The sequence below is a fragment of the Lampris incognitus genome, chromosome 16, assembly GCF_029633865.1.
Source record: "Lampris incognitus isolate fLamInc1 chromosome 16, fLamInc1.hap2, whole genome shotgun sequence".
Lineage (NCBI taxonomy): Eukaryota > Metazoa > Chordata > Actinopteri > Lampriformes > Lampridae > Lampris > Lampris incognitus.
The window spans coordinates 16,489,901-16,505,354 of record NC_079226.1 but is presented as its reverse complement, the minus strand read 5'-3'; the positions used below and the strand labels follow the sequence as shown (position 1 = coordinate 16,505,354).

The 15,454-nt window shown below is 44.5% G+C and overlaps 1 protein-coding gene across 1 annotated transcript in view; it reads right to left on the bottom strand.

Annotated features, from left to right (window-relative positions):
• The window catches only part of ralgapa2 (Ral GTPase activating protein catalytic subunit alpha 2), a 119,650-nt gene that overhangs the window by 52,943 nt on the left and 51,253 nt on the right, over window positions 1-15,454 (bottom strand). Inside the window, exons 17-23 of the mRNA XM_056295506.1 lie at window positions 12,320-12,466; window positions 11,715-11,837; window positions 11,490-11,575; window positions 11,305-11,395; window positions 9,197-9,379; window positions 7,635-7,814; window positions 4,566-4,759 (exon numbers count right to left, since the gene is read on the bottom strand). Of these exons, the coding sequence (XP_056151481.1) occupies window positions 4,566-4,759; window positions 7,635-7,814; window positions 9,197-9,379; window positions 11,305-11,395; window positions 11,490-11,575; window positions 11,715-11,837; window positions 12,320-12,466 (1,004 nt within the window). The remainder of the gene's footprint in view (window positions 1-4,565; window positions 4,760-7,634; window positions 7,815-9,196; window positions 9,380-11,304; window positions 11,396-11,489; window positions 11,576-11,714; window positions 11,838-12,319; window positions 12,467-15,454) is intronic.

The following is a 15,454-nucleotide window of genomic DNA, read 5'->3' as shown; positions in this document are numbered from 1 at the left end:
TGATAGCACTATGTCTGGCCTCAACGAAGATGTCATAACGTGGTCCGGGAACCTGAGCTACGCCCCCAAGTCGACTCGCAGCTCCTGGTCTGACACAGAGGTGAGGAGACCAGCTGCTGGTCTGGGCTGTGACTGAGGCTGCTCACCAGCCCTGACAAAGGCAATGTTCCTCTGTTTGCAGGCTTGCTTGTTGTTGGCCACAGCTTTGGAGATGGCCTCTGCAACTGTCTTCAGCACCTAGTCATGTTGCCAGCAGTAACGGCCCTCCCCCAGGGCTGATGGGCAGCTGCTGAGGATGTGCTCGAGTGAACCTTTTCCAGGGCACAGAGGACATGATGGCGAATCCAGAGATGAAGATTTGTTGGGCTAGGCAGAATATCATACATAGCTTATACCTGAACTTGATCTGCTGTGGTTCTGCCTGCCAGATTTCTGCCCAGGATATCTTCCTCTCCAGTGCACCCTCCCACCTTGTCCATGCTCTCTGCTGCCACATGCCCACCATTCGGTTGTTCTTTCCTACTCAACACCTGCCCGCACCTCCTCCAGGACTAGATGGCGTTTGTCCTTGTCATGGGCCTTATCATAGCGAGGTTGTGGGATGTCTCCCAGCCCTGCCTGTCCAGTTGCCACTGTGCTCACCAAAGCCCTGTGTCTAAGCCGAGACTCGGCCATCTCCAAGCCTTCCTGGGCTCTCCACTTCCTGCCTGTCCGCACCATAATGCCTGCAGATGCCACTATAGCGTCCTTGGAGTCCTGATAGAGCAGTGCCTCTCTTGTGTGAGAAACCCTGAACTCCTCGTCGAGGCTGCTGATAGGGAGCTGGACTTTGTTGCTACTCCCATACAGTGCTGCACTACTAAGGCCGCGCGGCAGACCCAGCCATCTCCAGAGGCAGCAACTGATCTTCCTCTCCAAGGTCTTCACTGTTGACAGGGTCACCTCCTAAACCAGCATAGGCTAGAGGACTCGGGGTAAGATGCCACGCTGGTAAACCCAAGCCTCGTACTTGCCAGGTAGGCCAGACTTGTCTACTGTGGTGAGCCAATTCTCAAGTTCCTTGATGGTTGCTTGAATTGCCACTATCTCTAAGGCTACAGTCAAAGACCTTGCCTAGGCTCTTGACTGATTTCTCGGTAATGGATGCGATTGCAATGCCATCCAGAAAGAAGTGAAACCGGTCCACCACTTTTCCCCTCTGGATTCGGCTGGTTTAAAATTCATTCTTGTCCAGAAGATGAGCTTCTCCAGGCCCTGGAGGATCCACCTACCACCAGGCATCGATGATGTGGTGACAGTGAGGTCATCCATAAAGGTTCTGATGGGGAGGCTGCCGAACGCCAGACTTGGACAGAGGGCCTCTGCACTGTTTCAGCTGCCTTGACTGCCATATTCACGGCAAGGGTGAAGAGTGTAACTGAGATGGTACACCCAGTTATGATCCCCCTCTCAAGCCGGTGCCAGCCAGATGCTGTGTTCCCAGAAGTGACTCTGAGCCTGAAGTTCCCGTAGTAGTTCAGGATGAGGTCCTTGATCTTACTCGGTACATGGTGTCGGTTCAGGGAGGTCTCAAAGCTTGTGGAGTATTAAGTCATATGCATTGGCAAGGTCAAGCCAAAGCACAACTAGGTCACCCTTCCCTTCGTGTGCCTCCCCGATCAGCTGGGTGACAACTTCAGTGTGTTCTAGGCACCCTTTGAACTCCAGGAATGCCACCTTTCTGTAACAAAGTATCAATGTAGGCATTCTTACGGAGGAAGACTGTCATCCTTCTGGATAGGACACTGAAGAAGATCTTCCCCTCCACACTGAGGAGCGAGATGGAGCTGAACTGCTCCAGCTTATCTGACTTCTCTTCCTTTGGTATCCAGACTCCCTCTGTCTGCCTCCACTGGTCTGCTACAGTTCCCCTAAGCCATCACCCGCAGAATCTTCCAGAGGCTACTGAGGAGTTCTGGGCAGTGCTTGTACGCCTTATTGGGTACTCCAGTGGGTCCCGGAGCAGAGCTGGCTCTGGCTGCAGTAACCACCTCCTGGACTTCCAGGTGGGCTCTCTGGTGTTAAAACTCCACCGTGGGCGATGGTATGTCCAAAAGAGCTCTGAGGGGCCCTAACTCTTGCTCTCTATCAGGGTCACTCACAGTGTTTTGCAGAAAGTGGTCTACCTCTTCTTTAGAGCAGGCAAGACGACTGCTGTGCTTCTCCTTGTGAATCCAAATAGATCAGCTAACACAGTACCCTTCCTGGCTCTCTCTCTTCTACCGTCTCCTGTGTCATTCTGCTCTGCACACGGTCAAGGGCTTCTTCCTGACGACGTAACGGAGCTCAGGCAGTGGTGGTTTCTCCTCCTCGGTTGCTGCCTTGAACTGCCTTGCCAGGGTCCGAAGCTCTTGCCGCAGTTGGTGGATCTTGTCTGCCCTTCTGTTCAGGGTTGGTTCTGGTGGTCTTGCCCTCTTCCAACACCAAACCTCTCTGCTGCAAAACTGACAATGATGGTTGTCATCATCAGAAGTCGTCTGTCGACGTCTCCCTTTGCTGTTGATATGATTCTGGCAGCGTCCTCGTCAAACTAGCACCACTCTCTGTGCTGGCTTGCTGGAGGCTACTTGATTCGATTCTATTGAACTACTCTGGAGGCTCCTCCTGCATCTCACTAGGAGTGGATCCTTTGCGCTGTCCCCCTCTGCGCCAAGCATCTTATTTGGGCCTGATGGATTTTAAGGCCGTGCTCGTTCTTGCAGACCTTGCCGCAAATGCATCTTCAAGTGGTCATTGTTGATAATCTGTTTGCCAAGGTCATCATCGTTAGGTCCATCCTATTGGGGTGCTCACCCCCCCCTTCTCGGGCTCCCCTGGGGGTATATCCCTGTGTGTTTATCTATAGCTTTTGTGGGTTCTTCCTCATGAAAGATGCAGGTTGGGCTGCCACCCCTTCCTGCCCCAGTTGCCATCTTTCCAAGCTGTCACCCATCTCTCCAGTCGTCAACAATCTCTTCTTTGTGGTCACCTAGCCTATTCCTGGGCGTCACCGGCTGAACCAGTTTGAATGATTCGAAGATACATCCTAGGATGCATTGGGACACAACATCAGTGATGTTTCCTGAGGTCCTCGGGTGTTTCGCGTCTTTCAATATCATACACTCTCACTCAGGCAATCCAGCCAGGATTGATCAGGCCCTGGCTTGTGTCCCAGCAGCATTGGCCGACAGAGCACTCCTTCTGATCCAAAGCCATCTGGAGGCCTTCTCTGCAGCCTCCATGGAAGACTTGATGGCTTTGCTTATAGCAGCCCCAGCGATGCCAAGTAAGAGTGTAGACCTTGCACAGTGAGCGGCCAGCAAAGCCTCTACACCCCACTTCAATGGGCTTACAATGCGCCTTCCAGCCTCTCCTCTGGCACTGATCCACTAGCTCCTGGTACTTGGACCGCTTCCGCTCATTTGCCTCCTCCATCCGGTCCTCCCTGGGAACCATCAACTCTATAAGGAGCACCTGTTTTGAAGAGGCTGATGATAGCACTATGTCTGGCCTCAACGAAGTTGTCATAACGTGGTCCAGGAACCTAAGCTGCCCCCCCAAGTCAACTCGCAGCTCCCAGTCTGACGTAGAGGTGAGGAGACTGGCTGCTGATCTGGGCTGTGACTGAGGCTGCTCACCAGCCCTGACAAAGGCAATGTTCCTCTGTCTGCGGGCTTGCTTGTTGTTGTTATATATGATTTGCTGGAGAAAACCAAAGAGGCTCTAGAACCACAAACCAGAAGGTGTCATGCACTCCCAGCAATAACGAAACTCCTGACCACACTTTATCTATTGGCCTCACCATTCTTTTCAGTGAACGGTGGCATCTTGGATGCCAATATTGCAATTTTACATTTTTCAAACTATAAAACAAAAATTAGAAAATAAAAAAAATTTGACGAGCAATTAATTGAGATTTTTGAAATATTGGATCCAATGTTCTAATTTTTGATAATTAATTTGAAATAAGAATATTGAACTGGCAAGCGTTACATGGGCTATGATTAGCCATACTGTCTGAAGTCCTTAATGAACTAATGCAAATGGTGCAGAATCATATAAGGTTCCCAAATGACCATGATGCTCTCAGTGCAACCAAACAGGGGTTTCATAATATAGCACAGTTCTTGGATGTACTTTGAGAAATTGAAGGGACATACACAAAATGTGTACATGGTGCCAGTGACATTTACATTCACAAAGCTGCACACACCTGTGTAAATGATCCTGCCCAGTTTTAGTGGATTATGTGCTAAATTGGCCAGCCCCATCAGTGCTAATGGTCAGCAAACTTGTGATAATTTGCACCTCTTTATGGCCTTATATTATACCATGCTATGTATCCATTTAGAAAAAAAATGCCATCTGAAATTTATCAAAAATCTTAAAATGACTCTTGACTTAAATACTAATGTTTAATATGTATAGGTTGTCACTTTCATGTTAGCAATCCTTTCTCCATAGAAGGACTCAATTCTGTCAAACAGTGGAAATCTTGCAAAGGAACAAAACACCAAATGTAGATAGAGTGTACCTCTCTATCTTACCTTTGCTAGCTTGTGCCAGAGCTCATAGAGGTAAGAGAAGACCTTGGCATGGATCTTGGGGCAGCAGATGCTATTGACGTCTCCCAGGATACCGAGGATCCTCCTCCACAGGACGAAGGCTGAGTCCGCGTGCCAACCAGTCAGGCTCCCACCAGCAATGATGCTGACATCATCAGCGAGGCACTCACTACTGTCTGCATGACCCAACAGAAGAGGGGATAGTGAAAAATAGAAAGACTTAGGGTTTGGGAGAGGTGGGACTGGGTACTGAATGCAAAAATTCTTTTCAGATGCCAATGTCCAATACAAAATGAATATCCATAAATGAAGTGAATCGACTCTTAAGTACAAGATGAGAGTCAATGGGCCTCATGCAAGATTATTTTTCTAACTTTCTCCTTCTCTTAAATTTTCTAATAATGAGAACTGCCTACGAGGAATCAATGTTGGATTTATGGAATGAATATCACACGTGTGAGAACACCCAAATTTTTTCTTATACATGTGCATTAAGGAAATGTGCATGCTCATGAACCTTCAATAAGCATATATATCACCTCAAAAATACCATAAGAAGAGGTGATTTTGAGTGTTGTGTGTAAAAAACAAAAAAACAAAAACTGGAGGAATCTGAACAGCTGATCAGGAGCCATCTTTACATGGAGCCACACAGCTGTAAAAAGGATTTAAAAAGTAGCAGAAATTCTCCTGTCAGAACTGACACAATGGTTAAAAACTTTCATCAGTAGATTTTTATATTGAAAAATTAATCAAATTTCAACAGTTCCAGTTATGCAAGAGTGCAGTTTGCCACAGTTTTGTATGTATTCGATAAAATAAACAGGTGCAGCAAAATCCACCTACTTGCATCTGAACTAATAATTGAAAGGTATGCAAAAGATTATATTAAGTGTTACAATTGTTATAATGTTACAATTTCATTTAATTTAGCAGACGCTTTTATCTAAAGCGATGTACATCTTAGAGTTAATGCAACACAAGCAAGAATCTAGCCAGAAGACAACAATGCAAGTAGGGCCAAAAAATTAGGTTCAAGTCCGATAAGGCATAGGTGTCAACAGGCAGTGCACAAAGGCAATGCATAGGGTGCATAGAAGCGGTAAGTGACAAAAAGGAAAATAATTATCATTCAGGGTTTGTTGTCAAGTCATCGTAATTGCCAACAGCAATTCTCCCAGTGTCAATATGTAGATAGATCAGCGGTGGCTAACCATGTGCCATGGAGAGCCATGCGTATGCAGGTTTTCATTCCAACCCGACTCCACACCAGGTGATCTCACTGATACATTCTTCCTCTTTGGTTGAACGGCTGCTAATCAGTGAAATCACCTGGTGTGGAGCCCAGCTGGAATGAAAAGGTTGCTAGATCCAACGGGGTGTAGGCACGGAAGTAGACGTGATTGGTTGTTGGTTAGGGTTTGGGTTTACACTCTTTTTGAATTTACATTGTTAGCAAGCGTTAACATTAGCTATTGTTACAGTACGATCTGGCAATGTTAAGGTCAGTTGTAAGCTAGCTAGCTAAATGTTTCAGTGCGCATCATTTGTTTCAAGTCAGTGTGTTTCGAGGTTCCGCACTGTCTATTGGCCGACACAACAGCCAATCACGGCTACTTCGGCGCTTACACTCCGTTGGATCTAGAATCAACCGAATGAAAACCTGCATACACATGGCGCTCCATGGCACATGGTTAGCCACTCCCGAGACAGATCTTCTTTCGGCCTGTTCCCTGTTTCCCAGGGGTCGCAACAGCGGATTTGATAGTTTCCATTGGTACCCTGTGAGGGCACAGCACCGATGGTGGTCTTGTCAATCTGCATAATGATTTGGCAAAATTTTACGTCGGATGCCCTTCCTGATACAACCACTAACCCTATGGACGTTACGTACATATGTACATATATATATATGTATGTGCGTGTATGTATAAACATTATATATGTATGTGTGTATATATGTGTGTGTTCGTATATATATGTGTGTGTATACATATATGTGTGTGTGTGTGTGTATATGTATGTATGTATGTATATGTGTGTGAAAAAACACACACACACACACACACACACATACATGTATGTATGTATGTATGTAATATGTAGATCGAGCCGCAACACCTACATTTTGATACCAATGAAACCCCAAAAAAAAAGAAAATAGGTGAATACCATGAGTTCTTCAATCATTGTTACACAGATCATATGAATATATATGGGCACACAAGTTGTTGCATGAGGCCCAATGAATGTATAGCACTTTTAAATCAGAGTTTGCATTTTAGGAGGTGTTTAAATTTTTGTTAAAAAAAAAGCAAACTTAACATATTGTTGGGAAATGGCCCCACACAATCTGTATTTGATTGCCTGAGCTGTTAATATCTGGATCCTGCCTTTAGCCATGCATTCAAGGCTTTATCAAAGATCCTAGGGCCAGTTTCTTAAGTCAAGCACGGAGAATACCTTTGTCCGTCGGAACCGGGTGGGTTAAAAAAACGTGATTATTTTGGTGCCAAAATACTTTTGGGAAATGGGCTGTACATGTCTGTACATGCAACATCCAGATGGACTCAGAATAGGTGGAAAGAATCATACAATGTGAACACAGTGCCACATAGTGGGCAGTAGAAGGATCAGCTGTGATGAAGGGAATGAAGGCAAGGAGTCAGAGAGAAATAGAGACATGACAACTACATTATATGTAGCAGATCTATCTATCTAGGTTACTAGAAAAAACGACTGCTACTCTGGGCTCTGTTTTGCAAGGATTACTAAAAGTCAAGTATTTGCAGTTTAAACTTTTGGCGCAGTCCAGTTGTTTATAATGTGCTAGATGAGATAAAAAATCTCTGAGATGTAGCAGGAATACATTTGAAGTAGTAGACCAAGATCTGCCATATATGAGAATTGGGGAGACAAATGGTGTAGAGAATGATTATGACAGGAAAAGTAGTCATTAGTCAGGATAGGGCTGAACAATAGAGGACATGGAGCCTGTGGTGGATGTAGAAATTAGGGCCTGTATGAGGAGTAGTAGCTAGTGAGCAGTACCCAGGTGGTGTGGCATATGTATGACAGACTGATGCATGGTGTCATCCAGAGGGCAGTCCCGCGGGCACTCTGTGTGCACCAGCAGGGTTGGTGAGGCGGGGGGATTCTGGGGGTAGTGGAAGTGGTGGTGGGGTTGGGACAGGGATGTAGAGTGGGGAGAAAGGACAGCACGCTCGGAACCTAAAAACAACAAGGGCACAGGAACAGGGTGGGGTTTGAGGGGAAGAAACACAGAGACAAAGGGAAGGTGAGGAGTTCACAATGATCACAACGCAGGATTACACACAGAAAACATTTTAATGGGGTGATACCAATATTTCCATAAATGTGAACAGAAAGAGGGTGGGTAGGGATTAAACAAAAAGGGTTTAGAGCTGAGCTTCTCTCTTTTTTATATCACAAAAGAAATGGCAATCACTCACAGGGGTGGGCAATCTTATCCAGAAAGGGTCAGTGTGGGTGCAGGTCTTTGTTCCAACCAAGCAGTTACACACCTGATCCCACTAATCAACCAGTTGAGTCTTTGCTGAGGAATTTGATTAGGAGACACAGGTGTGTAACTGCTTGGTTGGAACAAAGACCTGCACCCACACCGGCCCTTTCTGGATAAGATTGCCCACCCCTGACTTAGAAGCTAGTGCTCTGAATGACCAGTATTTCCCTCAGAAATAACGCTGCCCAGTAAAAATAGTTTTTCCATGAACACCAGTGAACTTACATAACAATTCAGTCTTTATCCATCTTATTAAGCATCCAGCCATGGACCACTGTCCGTTCACAAAAGAGAATGCATAAACATGGATTCTGTCAGCAGCTGCCAGGTGGTCAAAGTCTCAGTCAAAGAAAGGCCAGAGCTTCAGTCACAGATACTGTCAAGCTGCTCAAGTTTCCTAAGTAAACTCATTCTACCAGCTAATAATGAGGGCTAATCCCTGAGAAGGTTAGTTTGTTGGGGGGCTGGGGGACCAAACACGGGCATAAACAGACACACCTCAAAAGAGTCTGTGGACCTGCTCAACTCTAGCAACTCTATAATCAGTGCTAAAGCATTAAAAATTATTGCACTTTGGTATGCATTCCTTTTAAAGAGCAGTGGTTAATTTATACCATATTTTAGTTAAATATTAAATTATTGCATGCATAATGCAAAACTGAAAACTGAAACATAAAAAAAAATATCACAGGCTTCAAGTAAATCTTCCCTGGCTACATTTACACCCTAAAGAGCTCGTCACAATTCCCACCAATTGTTACAAAGACTGTTTCACGCTGCATACATTTAGCCTGGTTTATTATCATCCCCTAGGTTAGGAATTATTTTGTCCAATTTTCACACTGCAGATTCATTTGGAGGCTAATCTCTAGAATTATATTTTTGACCCCACAGGCTAACTGCAGTAGTGCAGAGACAGCTAATCCTGGGGTAAAGGCAGGGTTAGTTTACTTTGGAAGGTGCCTATGAATATATTTGGAACAGATCCTAGCTAGACAGGCAATAAAAGGATCTATGATTATGTACTGAACTAGGTCTAATGTGAATTGAGGTTTAATGGGTCCTGTACCTGCCAGAGCCTCATTGTGGCTGAGCAGCAGACTCCTCTGATTCTGAGGATCGGTGGTCACATCCATGTGGGCTGACTGGGTGGACTGAGTATCGGCCTCCTCCTCAAAGGCTTGCCAGACCTGCCAGGCAGCCTCAGCATCGTTGAGGTAGCCATTGGACGTTTCACTGCTTACACTTTCACCTGGATATGACGTGTTATTGATGTTGATCAAAAGATTAAAAAAAAAGTTCATTGCTGAGGACTGTGAGGTGGATTATACTGGTTGGTCAATTGAGAGGAAAACTAATTCCAAGCAAGAACAAAACTTAATTTGACACATCTGGTGAATCTTAAATATAAAAAAATACTACATTAATATACACCGACGAGCCAAAATAGTATGACCACTCACAGGTGAACTGAATTATGTTGATCATCTCCAAACAAAAGCATATGTCAAGGTCTGGGTAGATAAGATGGTAAGCAAACAATTGGTTCTCATAGTCAACGTGTTAGATGCAGGAGAAATGGGCAGGAGTAAAGACCTAAGCGACTTTGACAAGGGCCAAATAGTTATGGCCAGATGACTGGGTCAGAGCATCTCTGAAACGGCAAGGCTTGTGGGGTGCTCCAGATCAGCAGTGACGACTATCTACCGACAGTGGTCTGAGGAGGGACAAACTACAAACTGGTGATAGGGTGTTGGGCACCCAATGCAACCAAGGCTATCCTTTCTGGTCTGAACCAACAGAAGGTCTACTGTGGCACAAGTCACAGAACATTTTAATGATGGCTGCGGGAGGAATGTGTCACACACGTAGTGCATCACACCCTGCTGTGTATGGGACTGCGTAGCTGTAGACCGGTCAGAGTGCCCACAATGACCCCTGTCCACAGGCGAAAGGGCCTACAACGGGCACGCAAGCATCAGAACTGGACCTTGGAGCAGTGGAAGAAGGTTGCCTGGTCCGATGAGTACCATTTTCTTTTAGATCCTGTGGATGGCCGTGTACATGTGCACCATTTACCTGGGGAAGTGACGGCACCAGAATGCACTGTGGGGAGACGACAAGCTGATGGAGAGAGTGTGATGCTCTGGGCAATGTTCTGCTGGAAAACCCTGGGTGGGGCCATTCATGTGGAGGTCAATTTGACACGTACCACCTACCTAAACATTGTTGCAGACCAGGTACTCCCTAATGGCAGTGGCCTCTTTCAGCAGGATAACGCCCTCTGCCCCCGTGTACATATTATCCGGGAATGGTTTGAGGAACATGATGATGATGAAGTGTTCAAGGTGTTGCCCTGGCCTCCAAATTCTCCTGATCTCAATCCAATTGAGTTTCTGTGGGATGTGCTGGACTGACAAGTCTGATCCATGGTGGCTCCATCTCGCAACTTACAAGATTTGAAGGATCTGTTGCTAATGTTTTGGTACCAGATACTACAAGACACTTTCAGGGGTCTTGTAGAGTCCATGCCTTGGCACATTTTAACAATTTATTAATGCACACACATATACAAATATACATACATACATACATACATACATACACAAACACAAAAAACAAAACAAAACAAATAAGACATCAAGACAGAGGGTTAATACAGTTAAATATATAGCCTGGGTAATCAGGTATGATGATGAGATAATGGCATATGACAATAGGACCTATATGGAGGTGTAATGCGAGATCTCAGTCCATGCTAGACCATAGAGACCACTTTGGAGGGCCTGGGCCCCGTTATCTCCAATATAGCCCAGAAAGGGATACCAGGTGTGAAAAAACTTGAATAGTTTGTCCTTGAGCCAGAAGCTTATAGCGTCTAAAGGGATAATTTCCATAACACACCAAATCCAATGTGAAACCGTTAGGACAGAGTCCAAAATCCACTGAAGAAGCACACATCTCTTTACACCGAAAAGAAACCCCTTAAGCAGCTTCACTAAAGAAGGGCTAAGATTTAGTGCAGCTGAATGTATTCCCAGAATGCAAACACAGCACATGGAGGACCAACAGCATATTAGGGCAGCTGGTAATAATGTTGTGGCTCATCAGTGTAATACATTCTATATCACAACTAAATGGCATTCTTTTTAACATATATATATCAAAATGTCTGACTTTTCTCACAGAGCTTGGGCCTTGTATTGTTGGTGTGTCCCTCAGCATTGCAATCTAGCTCAGCTGGACTGCTACTCCGCCGGATCAGGATCTAAGAACATGGGAGCCATTATGTAAGATGGTCAAATTTCTACTTAAAATAGGCTTATGGTACTAGGACAGACTGACAAGATAATTCCTCTCACCACTGGTGGCTCATTGCTCTCTGTCCTACCCTCTGACATCCTGCTGTCAGAGCCACAGGAGGTGGGAGAATACTCCCTCTTCTGACCTGAAAAAGAGATCGGGGCTTTCATGGGAACAGCTCACTAATGTAAAGCATCAAAATAACCTCAGTGAAACTATGGTATGTGTTGACTGACTCACAAAGGGGTCAGTAAGATTAGAAGTTGGCTGGTGTCTGTGTGTACCTGGGAAAGTTTCGACCAGTTGTTGGGTGATGTCGGAGGTGCTGCTGCTACGTGGAAGGGGGCTGTCCCCACCTCCTAGCTCCTCCTCTGCCCCGCACTCTGACAGCTGGCACTCCTCCACGTCTGAGAAAAGACACACAGTTAGGGAATGATCCAAGGCTTTCAACATACTACGACAGAACACTTGCAGTGGGTAAGAGGATACTGGAGTATGTCATTTGTAACTCTTCGGGGGAAAGGGGAGGTGGGTGTCCAACACAGCGTAGATGAAGAATAGAGGTGTCTGGAAGATTTATGACAGATTAGGAGATGAGCACATGCAGGGATGATGTGAAGACACTCTGGACTGCACTCCCACAAATTGGCTATGGCAGTACAATTGCTTGAAAGAATAGTCAACAATTTATGCTCAGTCCAATTTAAAGCATACGACAGATGTAGGTTGGGTGCCAATGAGTTATGCCATGGTAGACTTTCAAAACGGACAGAAATAAAAAGAGAAAGGGTGTGTAGTGACAGATGGACTATACAGGGTGGAGGTCTCTCTCACGCACACACCCATCCACCCACGCACACACACACACAGCCCTCAGAACACACTTTACCTGAAAGTCTGTGAGAGCAAGCAGAGTTACCAGAAGAGATACCAGGCAAGAAAGAGCTCACAGTGTGGAGCAGCATAGGAACACTTTTAGTAGTGGGTAAAGCCTCGTAAAGATGCACACAGTTGCTGATGGACTGGCTTCGTTTAGCTTCCATCAGGAAAGGGAAAGAAAGAGGAGAGGGAGAGAGAGAGAGATGGTGCAAAACAAAGGAATCAAAGGGAAGGGACAGAATTCAATTACAGCATAGTACAGAATGAAACAAGGGCACCAACTATAACACAAAATAAAAAGAATCATGATTTTGAGTTGAGCAGAAAAAAGGAAAGGAAGCAGTACCAGAATTGGGACTGAATGAGGAATAATTCCTTGTTAAATCTTAAATTGAGATCAAAGTTCTAAAAAAAAAAAAAAAAAAAAAAATCAAGGAAAAAGTAAAAAGTGGTTCCGTGAATGAGTCTCAAATAGAAAAGGAAAAAAAAGAAAAACTGATTGAAAACAAAGTCAACGTGAAGTTACTGAGACAGGAAATTAACAACTAAGCAGGGAGAATACATTAACAGCCTCATACGGAGGCTAACTCTCATTTCAATTTGTCACTTGAGGGCTCTTCACCTAAACAAAGCAATTCTGCTCTGCCAGATTTGCTGCACCATGAAAAATCCCCCTCTTTTTCATTAAATCTTCAGAAAAATGAATTGACAATCTGCATTTAAGGGAGTTAATTTATGCAGTGGATTGCTTTTGTTTCCAAGACTAGTTTAATTAGTTCTTTTGCGCTTAAGACAGAAGAGGACAGAGTGGATTTGTCTCTCAACAGGGATGCTGTATCTAAGTGGTGCACCATTAAAACTGAAATTAGCCACCGAGAGTACCCCATATTCAATGTATTCTTTGAACGAGTTTAGGATTCAGACGCAAATCTCTATACTTTTATCGCTGTCTAATGATCGCTTCCTCATAGCAGCAAGTTTGGTTCAAGTGGATCTCCTTGAGCATACAGGAACCACGATTGTGTGCACTGTGCTCAAATATCTCATACTGTTAGCCTCCTTCTCCATCAACTGTAAATCAGAGCAGCATCTCCTCAGGACAATATAAAGATATATATGCATGTGCGAGCACAACCAAGTTTTGACAGTTGTCAATGCCGAGGCAGTACCCCAGTCTCTGGATGGCACTTCAGTCCTAATCTCAAAGTGAGCAATGAAAGAGGACGTTTCTATTCTCTGCCTTCAACGCACTTTAATTACCGTCTCTCACTGGGTGAGATAGGATCAGCTCCGCAACAGCTCACCACTGTTCCCCATTTATGCATATTAATGAGGATTAATTACACTCTTAATGAAACTATCAAAAACCGCCGTGCAATTGATGTACGAGGTTTTCTCTTGAGGAGTGCGGAGGAGGGATGTCGGGGCGTTTGAAGATCATTGTGGGAGAAATCCAATTAGGCAGCAAAAAGGGAAGGGAATTTGAGACAGTGGCGTTTCATGTCCGTTTCTGCTAACACATTTAAAAAAAAAAGAAGCAAGAAATAAAGAAAAGCACACATCCACATGTATATGCGTCCTATATATAACTTTGTTAAACGAAACACTCAACGGTAGGGAAAGTGCTCAACAAATAAGGAGCAAAATAGTCCAGTGAGTCAAGTAAATTCTTTATGAGACAGTACAAGCCCTTTTCATGCCATAAGCAATCATCAGCTGTCAATGAAACCACTCGAGGAAGGACATACCATCTACTGCGTCGTCACATGCACATTGACCAATGGGGAAAGGAGATGTGCAACGTACAAAAATTTCAAAAACACACGATTTACAATTCAAAAACACATGATCACTAACGGTCCAAATTGGACCATGATCACTAATGGTCCATCATTGATGAGAGATGACAACAACAAAATAGAGACATACGTCGGTCTAACAGAGGGAACATTCAAAAAGAGGTTTAATGCACACATGTGTAGCTTTAGAAACAATCTCTTTAAGCCGTTATATTTGGTCATTGGCAGACAGAAACATTAATTATTCAACCACCGGGAAAATCCTCTCAAAGAACAAATCATATTCAACAAGCAGTAAAATGAGCAATCTATGTTTAACTGAAAAATATTTTATCATTTGCAAACCAGAACTGTCCACACTGAATAACAGGAATGAATTGGCCAGCAGTTGCAGACATCGATATAAGCACCTATTTTGTAATTACAAATAAATTATGACAAAAGACAAATACCACCCCCACCCCCCCAAATTGGACCGTAAGCGATCATGTGTTTTTGAATTTTTGTACGTTGCACATCTCCCTTGCCCATTGGTCAACGTGCATGTGATGTGCATGATGACGCAATAGATGGTATGCCCTTCCTCAAGTGGTTTCATTGACAGCTGATGATCGCTTATGGCATGAAACAGGCTTGTACTGTCTTATAGAGAATTTACTTGACTCACTGGATTATTTTGCTCCTTAATGGTTGAGCACTTTCCCTAACGTTGAGTGTTTCTTTTAACAAAGTATATATTATGCACATGCGTGCACGCACACACGCACGCACACACACTATAGGTGTGCTTACAAATTCACACACAGCTTCTTTGGCCTTCAGGCTCAAATGCATCTGCTCATGGCAAACCAAGTGATCTGCTGTAGAGAGATGGCCCAAGTGAAAACTACTGAAGCAGAGGACCAGGAAATAAATGCAGATAGTTCCTGTTTTTTTTTTTTTTTGTCTTCCCCATTAATATTGTGTCTAGTTAAAACTGAGAAAAGCAAGACAGACATCCTTACTAGTTAGTGCTAGGCTCCCTTCAGCCTAGCTTGTAATTAGCCTGCCACATCTCCATCAGATAAGAAATGCTTTGCTGGGTCTGAATTGAACCAATGACAAAGAGTGCCTAAAGCTGTCCTTTGACATGTCACCGAGGGAGTGTGTGTCTGTGTGTGTGTGTGTGTGTGGGTGAGTGGGTGTGTATTCCTGCCATCAAGCTGACAAGGAAACATGTTGACTTTGGCAAATGACGTGTTATGGGAACAATGGAGGCCATCTGCTGGCCTCTTTGTCTTCAGTGTCTGGCCTTTCAACGGCACCTGGGATAACGTAGACATAACCTGTCCAGAGGCTTTCATATG